Raw genomic sequence first — 18147 nt, forward strand, 5'->3', positions numbered from 1 at the left:
CACGCTCCGTGGGCGGGGCTCCCAGGGTCGCCTAGGCAACCGGCGTGGGTCACGCCCAAGCCCCGAGCCCCGAGGCGGGAGGAGGGAGGGAGCGCACGCTGCCGGACGTCTCGCGGGGCTGAGGCCACTTCCCCCAGCACCTCCCCCCGGCTCCGCCCCGCGGAAGTGCTTGCCGACATTTTCGAGTGCTGATTGGTTCTCTCACGCGGGGGCGGAGCCCGCGGTAGCGCGGTGCGTACTTCCGGCTGCCGGGTTGACATGAAGAAGCAGCGGCGGCTAGGGCGGCAGTAGCGGCGGGAGTCGAGGCTTGCAGCGGGACTCAGAGCTGAGAGCGCGGCGCGGCCTAGAGCAGCAGGCGGTGCAGTGGGCCCAGGAGGAGGCGCAGCAGCCGCCCTGGCCCGTCATGGAGATGGAAAAGGAGTTCGAGCAGATCGACAAGGCCGGGAGCTGGGCGGCCATTTACCAGGTGGGGTAGCGCCCCGGAGCGCGGCAGGCCCCTAGCTTAGGCCGCGAGAACCTTCCTCTCAGACCCCCGGGCCCGGTCCTCCCTCTGGGTCTCACTCTCCCCTCGGCCGTGCTGCGTGAGGATTCGATCCGACGGCGGCAGAGACCGGCCTCCTCTCTCTTTGTCCCCCGGGTCGGCCTGCGTCTCTCCGGGGCCTCTCAAACCCCTTTGATTCCCCACCCACCTTATATCCTCCAGCCCGGGTGACCCCTCAAGCCTGGAGGCCACCGGTCGGTGCTCTCAGCGCGAATCCCTCGCACCCTGACCCCGCCCCCCTGCTTATCCACTCTTTGTCCCCTGGGGTTGATGGAACACCCCCACTACTTCCTTTTCTAGACTGGACCACCTCAGACTCTCTTCCTTTGTCTCCCTGGGGGAAAGGGTTACTCCCCCCTCCCTCCTTCACATTTCCTTTCCCCTCGTCTGAGTGTGTGTCAAGTCCCAAGGATGACAGTCCTCTTCCCCCTTCCTGTTCATTCATTTAGTGAACATGAATTGGCGTGCCTTTTCTATGCTGGGCATGGCGCTGGAAGTAGTGTTTGCAGAACAAGACAGACAAGACCCTATTTCTCGCGGAGCTTAGAGTCGAATAGGGCAATCAAACCCATGAGCAAATCATTTCAGATTGTTACAAATGCTGTGACGAAAACAAAACACCATAACGGGGTAGAGTCACTGCCTGGAAGGTGGGCCACCTCAAGGGGGATCAGGGAGGATCTGTGAGAGGAAGAGACTTTTGCACTGTGCGCTGAATGAGGAGCAGCGGCAAGCCCTGAGATGATCAGGCCAAAGCGCTTTTCAGCCAGAAGACCTGCAATACTCACTCTTCTGGGGCCAAAATATTACCCTTTCAGGCAGGAAACAGGGAAGGTTAACGTTTTTTGCCCTTTCTAAAATAGCTTCTTTCCCCAGTGAGCATCTTATCTTTTTTTGCCCTGGCTGAGATAATCGAGTCCTCCCAGTCTTCATCTCCTTGTGGGTTACATGGTTCATAAATAAAAAAGTTAGAAAGGTAGGGTTTCTCACCTATGGGCAGCATCAGATTAACAACACGAAAAGGTCTGCTTTCATAAGCAGCTAAATTCTCTAAAGAAAATACGAGCTTCTGATTAAATGTCATTGCGGGGGTTGTGAGAGGATTAACCAAAACCACACTCGGTATTTTAAATAGGCGATGGACAGAATAGGGAGATTTTTGTTACTTGTGTAAAGGGAGAATGCATTTTATTCTGTTTTCAGCTTATAGTCTCAAAAGGCAAATTGTGAGATCCATCAGCTGGTAGTATTAAAGTCTATTTTGAGCTCCACTTAAAAAGGAAAAAAGCTTTAAGCAGTTCTTTGGTATGCTTGACTAACAAAAGCCTTTTTTTGGCAGGCCTGGCTTCATGTGGATTTGCATCAAACTTATCTGACAGGATTCTTCTTACTAGGACTGTAATGGATATTAACTTCTGATAGGCTAATATTTGTAACCACTGTAATCTGTATAAGTATGCTGAATCAATATATGAAATTTGTATTCTGTCTCATCTCTGAGTTAATTGAATGAATTCCACTAGTAACTTTGAGAATGTGTAGACAAATTTTCTTTTTTTTTTTTTTAAAGATTTTATTTATTTGACACAGAGAAAGAGCGAGAGCAGGGACACAGCAGGGGGAGTGGGAGAGGGAGAAGCAGGCTTCCTGCGGAGCAGGGAGCCCGATGTGGGACTCGATCCCAGGACCCTGGGATCATGACCTGAGCCGAAGGCAGACGCCTAACGACTGAGCCACCCAGGCGCCCCTGTAGACAAATTTTCTGCATCAAATCTAATGCAGTAGAGTCTCAAGTGGCTTTAAATGAAAAAATTGTTGATTCGAAGTATTGATTAGAATATACCCCATCACAAGTGTAGATGGCCTCTAGGAAGCATTGGGGAAAATCTTTTGTACTGAAACTAAGCTGGCAACAACAAATTCATATTCTAAAAAGTTCTTGGGGAAAAAAACCCCCACAGTTCTTGGTTGAATTTTATTTCTTACTGTTTTAGGGCAGAGTGGGAAATCCATCACCCAAGCATTGTTAAAACTGTGTTGCACACGCCACCAGCATGAAGCATGTTGGTTTCCCTCATCGTTCTTATGTGTGTCTACCACATTTGAATGCCAGGAGTTAGTCGCATTGCAATGTGTTGAGATTTCCCCAGCTTCTTAGTGGACTGCACATTCCTGGAGGTGGTTTCTTTTTATTTTAGGCAATTGTCCACTATAGGCTTTCTCACCTATACCGTACAGATATTTTTCTTTTCTAAAATTGAAATCAGAATATCCTCTCCTTTTTGAGTTTGAAAGTGGCTCTTTATTGGGCAACTGGGGCATTTTTAAAAATGTAGAGTTCAAATGACCTTGAGTCTAAAGTGGCAAATTTCCCAAAGTGCGTGTCAGTTTACCAAAACCATTATTTTTCAAGAATTCAAAGAAATGTGTGCATCGTTGGCAGAAAGTAGAAGTAAAAAAATTAGTATTTTATAGCATGTCACAGTGAGGGCAGCCTTCTACCAAAGTCATTTTGAGCTTGTGTAGTCTATGGTGATTAGAAAAATAATGTGTAATTTTGGCTTAAAATTTTGTAAATGAGGCAGTGCAGTTATTTCTCACTATACTTCTTTCCTAACTAAAGCAAAAAGATGCAAAAACTTGGAAACAATTGGGAGAAGAACAAAGGGTGAAGTAGACTTTGAATGCCGAGGAATGTGGTGGCTTAGGAAACAAATGTTTCAGGCAAAGATTCTGTGCTATCTCAACTTGATAAAATGAGCATAACTGTTTTTAATTATTAATCTCATAGATACTAATCAGCATTTAGATATAAAGAGTCAGCTTTGATAGCATATGTAGATAGATGGTTTTAAAAATTGTTTTCTGTCATTTAAGCGATTGTGTGCCTGTTTTGAAAAGTGGAAGTAATAGTAGCCTGGAGTTTGAGTTGGTCTGGCTGTCCAGAAGAGGAAAGAGATCGCAGACACGGGGAAAGGGATTGGTTTTCAGAGCCGGAATGAGAGAGGAGAGGGCTGGAATGAATGAAAATAGCTAATGAGCTGCCCTCCGTTTGTAGTTTAAGGTTTGGGTCAGGTGTTTTGCTGTTTGTCTCATCTCCAGTTCTTTGATTCTCTGACTCTCTGTTCCTATTTTTCAGTGTGAATGATGTGATTGTTTCAGATAAAGGAGATTGCAACAATAGCTCATGACTTGAAGTCAAGATTTATTCCATTTTAGAGGCAGGCTTTGTAAAGTGGGCCACTCTTCCAATTGACATTTGTTTTTATAGCTGCTTTTATTATGAAATATGATCGAATGCCTGACTGGGTTAAAACCATGTTATAACCATAGTTCACTCAAATTCCTTCCTGCTGTATACAGCTTCTATTGTCACAGTCCAAGCAGATGAATATTAAAATTTCCTAATAATTTTTATATCAATACCATTCTCTTCAGAGAAAAACTGTATTTTGTGCAGGGGAGGAAGATCTATACACTATGACTCACTTAAAGACAAACGGAAATGACATGGAGAGATTGGGAAGTTCTAGTCATCTTGAGTGACCCATTAGATCTAAATGTTCTTCTGTAGCCCTGGTTTGAGTGAACTAAATTTAGGTGTCTGATCACCATTTTGGAAATGGTGGGAAGACCTCTGTAATTGTCTGGACTCAAATTAACTGGGAGCACAAGTAGAAATAGTGGAGGGGAGGACATTTTGCTAGGATTATGTCTTTGGCATCCCTGGCATATTTATAGGTATACTTTGGTACTTTTGGAAGTATGTAAACTGTATCAGATGTCTCTCAAAAGTGAGCCAGGGAATCATGGTGATGCTGACGATTTTCAGTTACCAGTTGATCAACTTTTGGGCTCCACAGCCTCCTCACTGTGTTTACATTTTAGCATGAATGGCTCCCCCAGACCTATAAAAATACCTGGTATTGAATAATGTAATTGAATGAATAGTGAATTTCATAATAGAAACACATTTTTAAACATGCCGTGTAAGGGTTTTTCAGACTATAAACTGCTGAAATAATTGTGCCTTTTCTTTTTCTCCCCCATCCCCCTTCTTGAGTTGTCTATTTTCTGATCTTTAGTTTGCAGAATCCTTTTGGCAATTTTTGTCCTGTGCCATGGTTTTATTAAGCAGGTACTTTTTTGTAAACCTACCCTTCGAGCCTTGCATATTTTGTGCAAGCTGGTATTCCTCCTTAGTGTTTATGTTAATTTGTTCATTTTTGTTACTTTGTCAGTTTGTTAATTTGTTGGTTAATTTGTCACCAACTAATACTGACAAATAGGCTGGGCGTGTTTCTTCCTACTGCCCATGTTCTGGGGGGAAAATGGGAAGTCTAGCTGGGTCATTGTTTCCAGGACATTATAGTTTGGTACCAGTCATTTGATGTGCATGTTTTGAATATCCATGAATGCTGGGGATAGTCCTTGATTCCCTCTATACCACATGTCATTGATTGGCCACCCTGGCATCCTTTCTACCACTACAGGGGTCTAGGTTCTCAAATCTTCCTTATGAGACACTTGTCATTTTTAGTTCCACACCACAGAAACGAGGGAAACTGGTAACGAATTAATATGGTCCCTTCACAGCTTCTTCACATCTTCCCCCACCCACCGTGTATATTTTTGACATTATCCCTAGAATAATTGTGTTAAAAAACAGACCTGAGACTATCACTCTGTTGAACTACTTGTAGGGCCTTTGTAGTATCTGTAAGGTCCAAACTCCTTAGCACGGCAGCCAGGTTCCAGCCATCCCCTCCCATGTACATTCTATTCTAGCCACACTAGAAGGTACAGTGTCCCCCAACATCATCCTTAGCTTTCACTCTTCTATGTCTTGGCTTAACACTTTGTCCAGGCTGCCTTTCCCACAATCTAGCTTGCATCTCCCAGCTCAAATGTGTGCCTCCTCGCTTTGGATTTTGCTCTCTCCCCTGTGTGTGTGTGTTTCCAGACAGCTTCATACCTATCTCATCTAAAGCCCAGCTCTTAAAGGCACTGTTTCTTTCCATCAGGGCCCATATCCTCTGGAGTCCAAGCTGTTGAGGTCAGCTTTTCCTTCTTTCATTCATCTTGGTGTCCTCTGCACCTGGCACAAAGTGCCTAAGAAATGTTGGGATAAAATTGGTTGGCAGGACTGTGCCAGGCTCTGGCAGTATGAAGACGAACAAGACCTGTTTCCCAGCTCCCATTCTAGGTGGGGAGGGGGTGGTAGAAACAATTAGATTAGCCTGCATTAGTAGTACTGATAGCAGAGGTCACTCTTGGAGAAAATCACCACATTTTAAGGTATGGCCTACTGAGGCAATTTAATACCACCTGCCCTGGTGGCTTGGAGGAAAGGCTTGACTTCTTACCTACTAGAAGCTGAGGCCAGCAGTTTGTTTTATAGGAACTTTACGTTTAATAACAAATTTGTACTTGGACTGAGATGAACTTAATAGAATTGGAGGTGCTCTAAGAATTACTGAATTACTCTGTCCTCATCCCTCTTGACGTGTTCTCATATGCCTTCTGGAAGGGCTTTGCATGTGGTTGGTTTGTAAAATATTTTTGATTAGGGTTCTCCATAAAGTAACAACCCTTACAAAGTCTGTGATTCCCCCCACCCCCCAAAGTATAAATGGTAAAGGCAAATGTTTTTTGGTCTTTGGTCAGATCACCCTTCGGGCCAGGAGAGTAGTTGAATCTTTTGCTTTCATTTTGGTCCCAGCTCTGTCACTAACTGTGCTAACTTTCTTCTTCAGTCCCTCCCTTTGTAAAAGTGATCCTGGCCTAACTGATCACTGGGTTCACGTCAAGTAATAAAAGTCTGTAATGTACTCACAAAGAGAATTTAATGTTCCCGAAGTCATCCCTGTAAACACTGCAGTGGTTACTCAGTTTTTTGTTTGTTTGTTTGTTTTTAAAGATTTTATTTATTTATTTGAGACAGAGAGAATGAGAGACAGAGAGCATGAGAGGGAGGAGGGTCAGAGGGAGAAGCAGACTCCCTGCCGAGCAGGGAGCCCGATGCGGGACTCGATCCTGGGACTCCAGGATCATGACCTGAGCCGAAGGCAGTCGCTTAACCACCTGAGCCACCCAGGCGTCCGGTTACTCAGTTTTGTAAGGTGTGGGTGTTGGTTGGTGAGTACAGTTAGGCTCAAAAATGTATACGAGTCATCTGTGAGTATAGTTAACGATTCAAAAGAATTGAGTCTTTTTTTCCACAAGAAGTATTAAACATTTTTAATCAGTAGGGTTCATGTGATTTAGTAATGTGGGAAAATGAGTAGCACTGACATATGCAATATGCTTGCAGTTTTTCTCTAAGTAGCAGTTGGGTGGTTTTTCCTGTAAAAGGTAGAGGAACTGATTCTTGAGAATTTACGAAAGATTCAACCCCAGCTAGGTACCCGAAGGGTAGCTGCCCTTTATGATGTAATTTTAGAAAGAAACCTACATCTGGTCTAAACTTCATTTGAATAGTATGATAGTTTACACAGCTGCCATGTTTGAGAAGAAAGTACCTAAGTCTCCAGCATTTTAGAAATAATACTTTGTAGAAGTGGACTTCATAGTTCACTGGCTACTGCCCTTTTAGCTAGGCAGCGTGACATAATCACGGGTATCTTACTAACAGTTTATAAATTTTGAATGTCTGAAAACTGGAAGCAAGACCATTTCACGTGGAAGACTTTTTTCTGCTGTAATAAATAGCCAAGGAAAAGTCTAGTCCCCCATATCCATTGATGGGATGTGGTACGAGTCACACTGCAGACGAAATAACAACTATTAATAAATAATTTTTGGTCTTTTAAAAAAAATGTGACATGATTCAGTTTGCAGTTTTGAATGCTTATGATTCTAGTGAGGCAGTTTGTTTTCCACGTCGCCCATTGCTTCCTACTCTGAATCTGGTACTGTGCTGGGAAATTCAGGTTCCTGATTGAGGGGTTACCACTTGTTGAAGTAAAGCTTTGGGCCCAAGTGGACTTGTGTCCTAGGGTCCTTCTCTCTTACTTGCAGAGGCTTCCCAAAGACTGAGTGGGGCATGTTTTCTTTTACAGATGAAGAAGGAAAAACCTCGGCTGTGTTTGTGGCTTTTGTGGGCAAGCGACACCACTTGCAAAGATAAGATGAGCATAGCAAAACTAGGTTTCCAAATTTTGTTTTTTAAATGTATTAGTGATTGGAGAAGGAAAAAGTCTTCCTGATCTGTTATTCTCATGAAATGTTTTTCCCCTGACTCTTTTTCTTACTTAATGGGCTTCTTACTGGTGCATCTCTTCCTTTTGAGGAATCTCATTTTAAAATTGCCACACTAAGTTTCACTGAACAGCTTTGCTAGTTTTTATTCTGATGAGTACTGATTACTCAGAAAATTATACACTATGGTGAATTGCTTACAGGAAAGCGAACATCAAGTAATTATTCCAAATAGTTGGAGTTCTCTTAAGAACAAGAGGTTACTTAAAAATGCCTGTGGATGAAATCACTTCTGAATATAACTTCACTCAAGAGAACAAATAGGCAAGCTGCATTTAGCGTAATGTGGTAAATGAGCTTTAAATTCCCTTGATGGTTAAACATTTGTCACTGTTATATTTATCTCTTTTAGATTTTGTCCTGCTTCATTATTCAAATAGGGCTTAGTTTGCTTCTGCAAGGGCTAAGGAAAGAAATGCCTTCACTAGGTCATAAATACTCGTGCAGCTCACTTTTGCAGGGAGAGAAGGTGCCTCTAAGAAGATACTTCATGGTCTTCTTTGGGGGGGGAGGGTATTTTGTTTTGTGTTTCTTTGTTGTTGTTCTGCTTTGTTTTTCCTCTGATTGGGACTGTATTTTACAGTGTCTTAGAGTCAGGAGCATCTAGGAGCATCGCTGTTATTGTTCTCCACGACCTGGATACCACCTCCCCGTTGCCAGGGTCTTTTGGGTCATCCTCCTCCGGGGTGGGGTGAGGGGGTGCAGTGGAATGGTGCAAGGTCAGGAGGTTGCATTAAGCCACATCAGGTTTACCGGCTCAAAGCCACATTTCTGGAGCAGTCCCCCGTGCACCCGGTGATTTAGCTACGCTAGGGTAGCTGGTCACGTCTTTTGAACAGTCCTTGAGAATCCACATCCCTGTGATTCTGGGTTTTAACGGATCCTTTATGTACCCATGATGGTACCATTTCTAGCAAAGTATATTAAATATTCCTTCACATTCCCACTAACAGTTTTTCTTAGCATACCCTGCAAATAACTAGTGTCGTAAGCGGTATTTGATTTCATCTGTTCTTGCCGCAGCACCCAGGTCTGCTGCTTTCCCTTATTTTTCTGCCTGCTAGGAAGAATGCTTCTGAGCGTTTGAGTGAGGACAGTATTGAGCGCACAGAGGTCGTTGGCAGGTTCTACCACACCTTTCCTTAACCACTTGTTTCTGTCTTTTGTGAGCTTGTGTTCTCTCCAGAAAACTTACCAAAACATATTCATCATGCGGAGAGAATCACTGTAAAAGTTTAACAAACCTAGTTGTTTTTTTGTTGTGGTTTTTTTTTTTTTTTTTAAATGAACGTGTATTTGTCAACTGAGCTTCCTTTTGCAACTTGCTCCACTATTTGATGACAAGAAACTTTTGTGTTTCCCAACAGACTTTGTTTGCTGGAAGATGTTCTTGTTGAAAGTAGGAAATAAATGGTTTTAGGAGATGGAGGCAAGCTTCGGTTTGAAGTAGGAGTCTAGCGTGTCCCTAGTTCTTGGTGTGAAGTGCAGCTGGAGATGGGTGTGGTCCGTCCTCTAAAATTTCCTATCTTCAGTTTGAGGAGGTGGTTACCATTCTAACCGCTTAAGAACTGCACGGTACATGCTGTTTTATTTACAGGGCAAAACTTAGCTCTAAATGTTCCCCTCGTACTTGTCTTCAAATTAATAAATGTCATTTTGGGGGGGATATTTACATGTCAGGTCTGTTTTAGAAGGAAGAAAAGATACAGCTGAAGTTAAAGGCATAAATTGGCGTCACACCCTTAGTTTTGTAAATGCCTTCCTTTAATGTTGATTTTTGTAGGTTGATCGTAAGGAAGTGATAAGTGTGTTAGGTTATTTGTGGTTTGAGCTAATTTTAGTCTCCTGTTCACAGCTTGCTTTATATCCTTTGACATTAAAACATGTTTTCTAGAAAGACAGATTTCGAATGTAGGACACAATCTATATTCTCAAGTGGCCTGCATTTCACAAAACACTTTTTCAGTACTTTGGAAGTTGGACAGTTGAAGCATAGTAACATTCTTTTAAAATCATTAATTCCTTTGCTTAGTGACATCTCTACTTTTCCAGTGAGTGAATTAGATTCTTTCATAGAGGTTTGGAACTCTTGCTCCAAGCTGGTGGCTAAAAGGGCACAGTTAATATTAGAGGATTTTTAAAAGTGCATGATTGACCCTGAGATGTACTATTGAAGCGAGGCTTTGGTTGGCTGTGTATCAGAAACCTTCCCCACCCTGTGCCCTTGGTCGGTAGGGCCTTTTGCTCCCAAGGGCTGGGCCTTAAATCTGTGCCCAGTTAAGTTCACATAGGACAATTGTGTTTCCAAGCTTTAGTCCCAGGCTGCCCTGCTACCACCCTTAACCAACCACCCTGAACAGACCTCTCCCCAGGGATCTGTGAGGTAATGGAAAAAGACGGCTGGGTTCGGGCTCTCGGTTGGCCTTCGACTGTTGTGGGACCTTGAAAGAGCTACATGCAGGATGTGTAAAATGTGGTGATTAGACGAGATCGCCTTACAGCATGACTCGAAGCTAACATTCTACAACTGCAGAGTCGCACGAGGAGCCAGGAGAATGGGGCAACTTTTCTGGAAAACTTGGGGCTTCGTGTCCTACTCTTTCTGGATTTGGTAGCTTTATATGTTATCTGATTCCCCCTTATCTAAAAGTGAGATGGATCTTTACTCAACTTAAAACTTTAAAAATCCGTTATTATGTCCTTAAAAATAATTACAATGCCCAGTGAGAGCGTAAATCAGATTATTTTATAAAGTTACTGCGTACCACATTGATGAATGTCAATGTCGTTTCCTTAGAAACTTTCCTTAGAAATCCTTTTTATGTCTAAAAAGGATTATTGGGTTTTGTAATTGGACTAGTACCTCCCATTCAAGGGAGAAATGCACAGTCTGATCCATGTTCTACCCTCATTTGTAATAGAACCCATTAAACAGCTAACATTTATTGAGTTCTGTTTCTGTGCTCCAGGCGCTATGCAAAGTGCTTTACATGCACTACTGTGTATTATGCATCATAAATTGGTCTTTAATAAGCAGGAAATGTTTTAGGAGGACAATTAGGTGTCAGAGCCTTGATGTTCTTCTCTGCTTGAGATCTCCTGTGTCCTGAATCCAACTTGACAGCAGCATTGTGGCCATGCTCACGCCGGTGCACAGCTGCAAAGAGAGACAAGAATTGTGCGAAGTCTCCTAATTTATTAGGGCATAGAGAGTTTGTAGATTGAGACCTTTACCCAGTTTTCTGTCCTCTACCCTAGAGGTCAAACTGGCCACCCGCAGTCCTATTTTGCAGGGTCCACACAGTGTTTTTGTTTGTTTGTTTTTGTTTTTTAAGAAGAGTTTAAATTTTTGTCATTGTTTTTGAATCAGGAGAAGTGACATACAAATCTGGATTTCTGGTCTTCTCTTGAAAAGTCCGAGGACTGTCCTGTCTGAGCCTACCTTGGCAATGGTCTACTAGGCTGAGGGGCACCACTCCTGCTGGATGGACACGTGTGTGTTCTTCAGTTTAGCACAGCTCCACGGCGGGTCACGCTGCCCTCCCTTACACGAACCACCCAGCCCTTGGATGCTCTTGAGTTTGCAGCTTCTAGTCTAGGTTGGGTTTTTTTTTTTTTTCTTGGCATTTGATACTAGTATTAGAATTAAGATGATTTAAAAAAGATATTTAGCCTTGCTAAGTAGCTGGTATACTGTCATTAGGGAAGATCAAAGCGAGGGAAGACTAGCCAGAGATAAAGTTTGGTGGCTAGTGTGAAAATGCCTAGGAGAGTGCCCTTGACATTAAAATCCAGGATGAAATCTTGAACCAGGTGCTTCTTCCTGCCCTTCCCCCTTTCCCTCTTCATCTTTAGCCCCCTTCTGCTATTTTGAGGAAGTTGGAAGCTGCCACCAATTTTTTCCACCTTGGGCGCCTGAATGTAAGTGTATTTTTGTCCCATGTTCAGCTATTTCCACGAACTATTTTTGATGACCAACATGGAAATTAAATTGGGACTTGATAAAAAGAATGAGTTGCCCAAATATGCTTGCACTGAGAAACCAAAGAAGTATTGTTTTTAATGACTCGTTTTGTGACTTGGTTAGGGATGATACCATTTGTCATGTGTGTCTGAACTCATGATTAGATGGCTTCTCTACCTTACTCTGTCAAGGAATGAAATAAATGGTAGCCATGAAACAAGTAAAATAAATATACAGGTTATAAAGAATGTGTGTTGTTAAGGTCTCTATCCCTGTTCAGGAGCAGAAGGACATGTTATATTGTAGGTCATGCTTTTCCTTTGATCCTTCTTGCATCTATTATTCCATAGAGGTATGTTGTATATGACAAATGAGAACAAACAATAGACAGGGAAGATTCTTTACCATTATTAGACAGTCAAGGTCTTTGTTCCAAGTTTTGTACCTTTCCCCCCAAAGCTGAATCCCAAAAGGGGATCCCAAAACCAGCTCAGTGTTTTAGTACCCCTAAATCATGTGACAGGATGGCATTAGCCATTTTATACTTTTTTTGTATATGTGAAATGAAAATCAACCTAAAGACCAGTTTCTCCATGAAGCTTTTCTTCCACCCTCATTTCCTCTCTGTTCTAGATTGTAAGCTTCTTGCAGGCAGAGTCCATTCATTCAGTCACTCAACAAATACATGAACAGCTCCTGGGTGCTAGGGCCTCACTAGACAGTGAGGGTAAGTGGTGAACAAGACACACTTGGTCCTCACCCTTAGAAGCTTCATAGTCTAGCCAGCAAAGGGGCTGAATGGAGACAGTCCCAGTTCAGAGTGGTAAAAACTGTCACAGGCCTGGGCCCAGGGCATACTCAGAAGTAGTTAATTGGCATTGAGAGCAGGAAAAACAGATGGAGGCGCTGTCAGGTAAGGATAGCCTATAAAAGTAATGTCTAAGTGGAGATCCCAAGAGCAAGCAGCCGTGAGCCCCGTCTGTTCTCCAGACCCCTAATCTGGGCATGCTCCTCCTTGCCCTTCATATTAAGTGTTACATTACCTGTGTTTGAAAGCATGGGAGCATACTTAACTTTCTTTCTCTTCAGTTTTAACCCTTCTTCCATCCCCATACAATGCACACAATTCATGTGCATTGTATACCCTCCCATATATAGTTTCTTTCTCCCTTCTTTTCTGTTTCCTGTGCCATTATGTCTTACCTTGACTGCGCTAATGGCCTCTGAACCCTTCTAGTAGGATGGCATAGTGGAGGTTACATCATGGCATTGACCGCATGCCCCCATGCAGCGGGGTCGTCTGTGTAGATGTCTTCAGGAGGAGGTTTGTGTGCCATCAGCTTACAGCCCGAGAGCGTCCACAGTGTGCTGCACTTAGTAGGCAAGTAAATGCAGTACTCACTGCAGTGATTGGTAACTTTGGTGTAAAGAGTTGATGCAGATCTGCTTCAGTCTGTACAACTAGCAGAGTTATTATATATTTTAATAGGCCAAATACTTGAAGTCTAAGCCTGACTCGCTAAGGAAGTCTGTGGTCAGACCCCTGATTTGCAGCTGACACTATGAGAATGAAGGTCTCAGTTATTCATTGTGAATTTTAAAGGGTATTTTTAATGATGCTGGCTGACTTACCCCATTATGTGGTCTGTTTATTAGCAGTTTTTGGTACACAGATGGCTTTGAGTGATTCTTTCAAGTCAAGTACCTTATAAAATAACTTAAATTTGCTGATAATTATCCTACTTTTAAATGGCTTTGTAATAGGCTTTAATTTTTAGGCATTTAAACACTTTGGATATGATTACAAATTCTGAGACTACGATTGTTTTAGTTTAGACACAAAAATGTTCATCTGAGAAATTCTGAGGGATTTACTGGTTACTGCCTGTTTCTCATTCACGTGCTTACTATGCCTTCCTTGCCGTATAGAAGGGGTCAGAATTGGTATCTGCAAACCCTCTTCCCTTTTCCCTTCTTCTAATTCTAGCTGTGAAGTTTACGTGCAGAATTTGTCCTGCATGTGATAAAAAATAGTCGTTGATTACTAATTAAATATTTGAAAAGGAGAGTTTTCTTTACCAATAGATGACTAAGTAGAAAAAAAGACATTTTGACTATTTCTCCTTTAATGGTGAGTGGGATGATTAAGCATGTGCGTGCATGGCCGTGTGTGCACGTGTGCGCTCGTGTGTGTGTGTGTGTGTGTGCGTGTTCTGGTTTTATTTTGAAATCATATCCATGTCTGTAGAACATAGCAGAAGTAGATGTATGGAGTAGAAAAAGAATAGTTCACAAGCCTCTCAACAGAATCCCTAAAACATAGTCATCAAATGGACAAAATATTGCAGGGAGTGGCAGGGGAGGTACCATTTTTAAGGTGAAAGTGAATAAGAAATAATTATAAAAAGGCACTTTTTATAGAAGTCCAGACTCTGGATAAGACCCCTGGTTCATTGATTTGCTAAGGAAAGTGAAAACACTTGGGGTTGGAGGGGAGATATAGGGGGTGTGTGTATCTTAATCATAGGAGTTGGTCAAGCTTTCCTCCTAGTCAATACATTGCCATATTGGAGAAGTGTTTAATTACTTGCCCCCCCCCCCCATCTCTGCCTCCTCCTCTTCATTTACCGGACTCACAACAGGGTCTTCTGTTCCAAGGCTGCTGTCGCCCCTGGGCCATGTCAGTGTTCATTTGGGCAGGCTGCCCAGCATCCCCACCTCATCCCTGGAAATTGCATGTCCCTCTCTTTTTGCTACCTCCCTCCCGTAGGCAGGCCTTGGTCCTTGCGATCTCCTCTCCCTTAGACATCTCAGACTCAGACCCCGTGCTCTGCAATCTCAGCATCCTGTGCTTCCTCACTCCCCTCACTCAGTTACTTCCCCATTTCTGGGTTTTCTCCTCATCCAGATTTCCCAGCCCCAAGTCCTCTCTCCCCTTCTTACACAGTGGTCATGACTCTTGAAATGCTGTCTTGCCAACATTCCTAGCCCTTTTGCCCATCTGCCCGCTCTCGGCTTACATGACCAGCTCTAGCCCTGGACCAGCCTTTCTCTCCCCGCGCCCAGGCCCCTAAGTGTTAAGGGAAGAAAATCTTCTAAGTGGAGAGAATCTCCCAGTCTTGCAAGGTGAGCCACTAGAAATCCAGTCTTCAGCCTAGGTCTGTCTCTCCCCAACCCCTGGCTGTCAGATCTGAAACTCAGCTGCCATCCTTCCTACCTCATTTCTCTCACAAGAAGGGACCCTTCGTTCCCATCTGAGGCAACCCTTAGGTCTGTGCTCTTGACCCCTGCCCGTCTCACCTGTTCAAGGCATCTTGCCCTAACAGGTTAGTGACCCTGTAGGCATGTGTCCTTCACCCTCCCTCTCTGTTGTCATCTTACTTGAACCATTTAACCATTCTCAGGCTTCCTCCAGCTGTGACTCTCCATCCAGCCACTGTTCTTTAGTTTCCTTCTCCAGTTGAAGTGTTTGAAATAAATAGGTCACGGTGTCCATTGTTCACCTTCCAGTCACTTTGGCTCAGGGAAGTTAGACTCCACCCCACCAAGCCACTAAAATAATTCTTGAGAAGGTCACTATTAGTTTCCTTGTTGCTAATCCAGCGGATTCTTTGCATCCTTATCATAGTACCGTTTAACACAGCTGACCTCTGTTTGCTGCTTCAATTTTCTCTAACCCCTGTTTCTTTAACTTGCTCTTTTTTCCTTTTTCTTTCTTTTTATAGCTTCTGTTTCTCTAGCTAGTCCTTGATCTCCCTCTTGGGCTTCTTCTCTGATCCTCTACTGGGGAGGTTCCTCAGGGGTCTCCCCACACTGCCCCTTTTCATCTGACTCTTTGTTTCTTCCGGGGCTGTCTCAGCTATTTGCTCAGGAAGTAGTAATGGCCCTTGAATTCAGAGCATGCACGTACACATTCTTGCACTCTGGTGTGGCTTTCAAAACACTTTTAGTTCCTGAAATGGTATGCTCTCTGTCTCTCACAGAGCCTTTACATGTACTGTTTCCTCTGCGTAGAACATTCTACCTTGCTAATTCTAGTTCTTCCTTTCAGTCACATCTTAGGCATCCTCTTTTAGGAGCTTTCTCTGATTTCCCCTTTCCCCAGATCCAAGTTAGGTGCTTCTTACAGGTCTTCCCATGACCCCCATATTTCCCTTTTCATAGCATGTTGTGTGGTTGTACTGTAATCATATCTACTCTTCTTTAATTGCCTGTTTACCAACCAATTTCCAAGTCATCTGTTAAGTCTTAAAAGAGTCAGGACTGCTTTTGTCTTAGTCATTTGTATCACCCATTATAGTACCTGGCATGTAGAAAGTGCCCAATAAGTCATTCCTGAATGAATAGATGAGCTGTGCTATTTAGAATGTTCATGAATTGGGGTGCCTGGGTGGCTTAGTTGGTTAAGGGTCTGGCTCTTGACTTGGGCTCAGGGCATGATCTCAGGGTTGTGAGATCGAGTCCCGTGTCGAGCTTCACGCTCACGGGGCAGTCTGCTTGAGATTCTCTCTCTCCCTCCCCCTTATCCTCCCCGCCCCCAAAAAAACGAAGGTTCATGAACTGCTTGATAGGGAAGCATCGAGTTTATAGTATTGTGGGAACCATGTGTTACTGACCCACCATCGATTTAGCACACACTTTGTTTTCTCTATATGTTTTATATTAATTTTCTGTGTCTGACATACCCTCCCTCCCCTGGTAAGATTAGAAGCCCCTTCTGAGGGACAATCATGTATAATTCTGGGTGTCTCCCTCAGAGTGCCTTGTATGTCCTCGGATTTAATTTCATTGGGGGGCCTAAACCCAGATATGTTTATGTATACACATACACACATACTACACTTAGTGGAACGAAGTCTCATCTGTTATCTCTCCTTGTCTTCCTCAGCTGGCCCGGTCTCTGTGCCATGCACAGACCATGCCAATCTGGAGGGGCAATTTCCCTGTGGCTTATTAGCTGTTGTGTTCCAGCATGCTGGCCAAGTATGAGAGACAGCCGTGGTATGAAAGTCTCCCTCGCTCAAACTTCATAGGCTTGGTAGCTGGGACTGACCAATGCTGACAGGAAATAGAGGCATTTATTAAAAGCCAGAGAGTTGTCAACTTGCAGGAAGCAAAGCTCTTGTTAGCATATGATTTTGTGGTTGGTTTGGTGCAACTCTGTAAAAGTAAAGAACTAGGCAAGAATGGGGGCTGTGTGCTTGGGTCTCTAAAGTTAGATCCTTTTTCCTAAGTAAATTGCCTTTAGAGTTTCATTTGTTTGGAATTTCCTGAGATTTGGATCTTGCCAGAAAGTTCAGAGCAAAAAAAAATCTGGGCAGGTGAAGCATTTGCATCTGAAACGAAGTCACTGTTTTTGTTTTTCACTTTTTTCTTAACATATTATCTTTGGTTCAGCCCTGAAGATTATTCTATTATTTGTGGATCTTTACCTTTCCCTCTTCTTCTGGATCTTATGAAATAAGCGGTATTATTTGAATGGAGAAGAGGAGGAGAGGAATAAAAATAAATGTGAAAGCCTTGTTTCTTGCCTGGGCAAGCTCGGCTTTATAGCTTGGAGCGGGATGACACATCTAGTCTGGTGAAGAAGGGATGCTTAGGGTTGGTTTGGCTTCTTACTGTATTTGATTTTTTTTTTTTTAGGGTTTTCTTTTAAACTGGAATTTTTATGTGAATGTAATCGAATTTAGAAGCACTTTTATAATTTGCAGAGCACTTTTTGCAGAGCACCTATTTTAAAAGTGTCATTATGGTAAATGACTTGGGGTGAGGATTGTTCTTCAAGTGAACTGAGAGCCCCCCTCCCCGCCCCCGCGTGATTAAATGGTTGTAGAGCAGACCTCTGACCCGAAGAGAATCCTGCTCTTCCTGGTCCAGTGGCCTTTCCTCCAGATGTGTTACTTTCCTGGAGCCCCAGGATTGCCTTTCATCAGAGTAACTGAGTCTAAACGGAATAGAGATTTCCTATTAGATTATAGCACTTGCCTGCCTTCATTCTGCTTATGTCAATTAGAGCAGCAGATCTGAATTCTCCACGTTAGCTACTGAGTTAGTTAGTTTGTTTTTAAGTAATCTCTACACCCAGCATGGGGCTTGACCCTGAGATCAAGAGTCCCCATGCTCTACCGACTGAGCCAGCCAGTTGCCCCTATTTACCGAGATTTTTAAACCTAAAAATGCCTGTAAACAAGGTTGAGGGGTCAGAGGTAGAACAGTTAAGAACAGAGTAGAAACAGCTTTAAAGACAGGGTTGTTGGTAGGAGTCTTATAAAACGTGTAGAAGATTGTGTGGGAAGCAATAAGCATTTGTGTTCCAGTGTGTTGGGTTTAAGCATACTTATTCAGTCCCCATGTTGCAGTCTGTGTGTCACTGGGTCCCCAC

At 43.2% G+C, this 18147-nt stretch overlaps 1 protein-coding gene across 2 annotated transcripts in view; it reads left to right on the top strand.

The window, feature by feature from the left end:
- Positions 1-255: 255 nt before the first annotated feature.
- The window catches only part of PTPN1 (protein tyrosine phosphatase non-receptor type 1), a 65853-nt gene continuing 47961 nt past the window's right edge, over positions 256-18147 (top strand). For both annotated transcript variants that reach the window (XM_044918724.1, XM_021685889.1), the window contains exon 1: positions 256-466. In XM_044918724.1, the coding sequence (XP_044774659.1) occupies positions 404-466 (63 nt within the window). In that variant the 5' untranslated portion in view covers positions 256-403. The remainder of the gene's footprint in view (positions 467-18147) is intronic.

This window comes from Neomonachus schauinslandi, chromosome 10, assembly GCF_002201575.2.
Source record: "Neomonachus schauinslandi chromosome 10, ASM220157v2, whole genome shotgun sequence".
Lineage (NCBI taxonomy): Eukaryota > Metazoa > Chordata > Mammalia > Carnivora > Phocidae > Neomonachus > Neomonachus schauinslandi.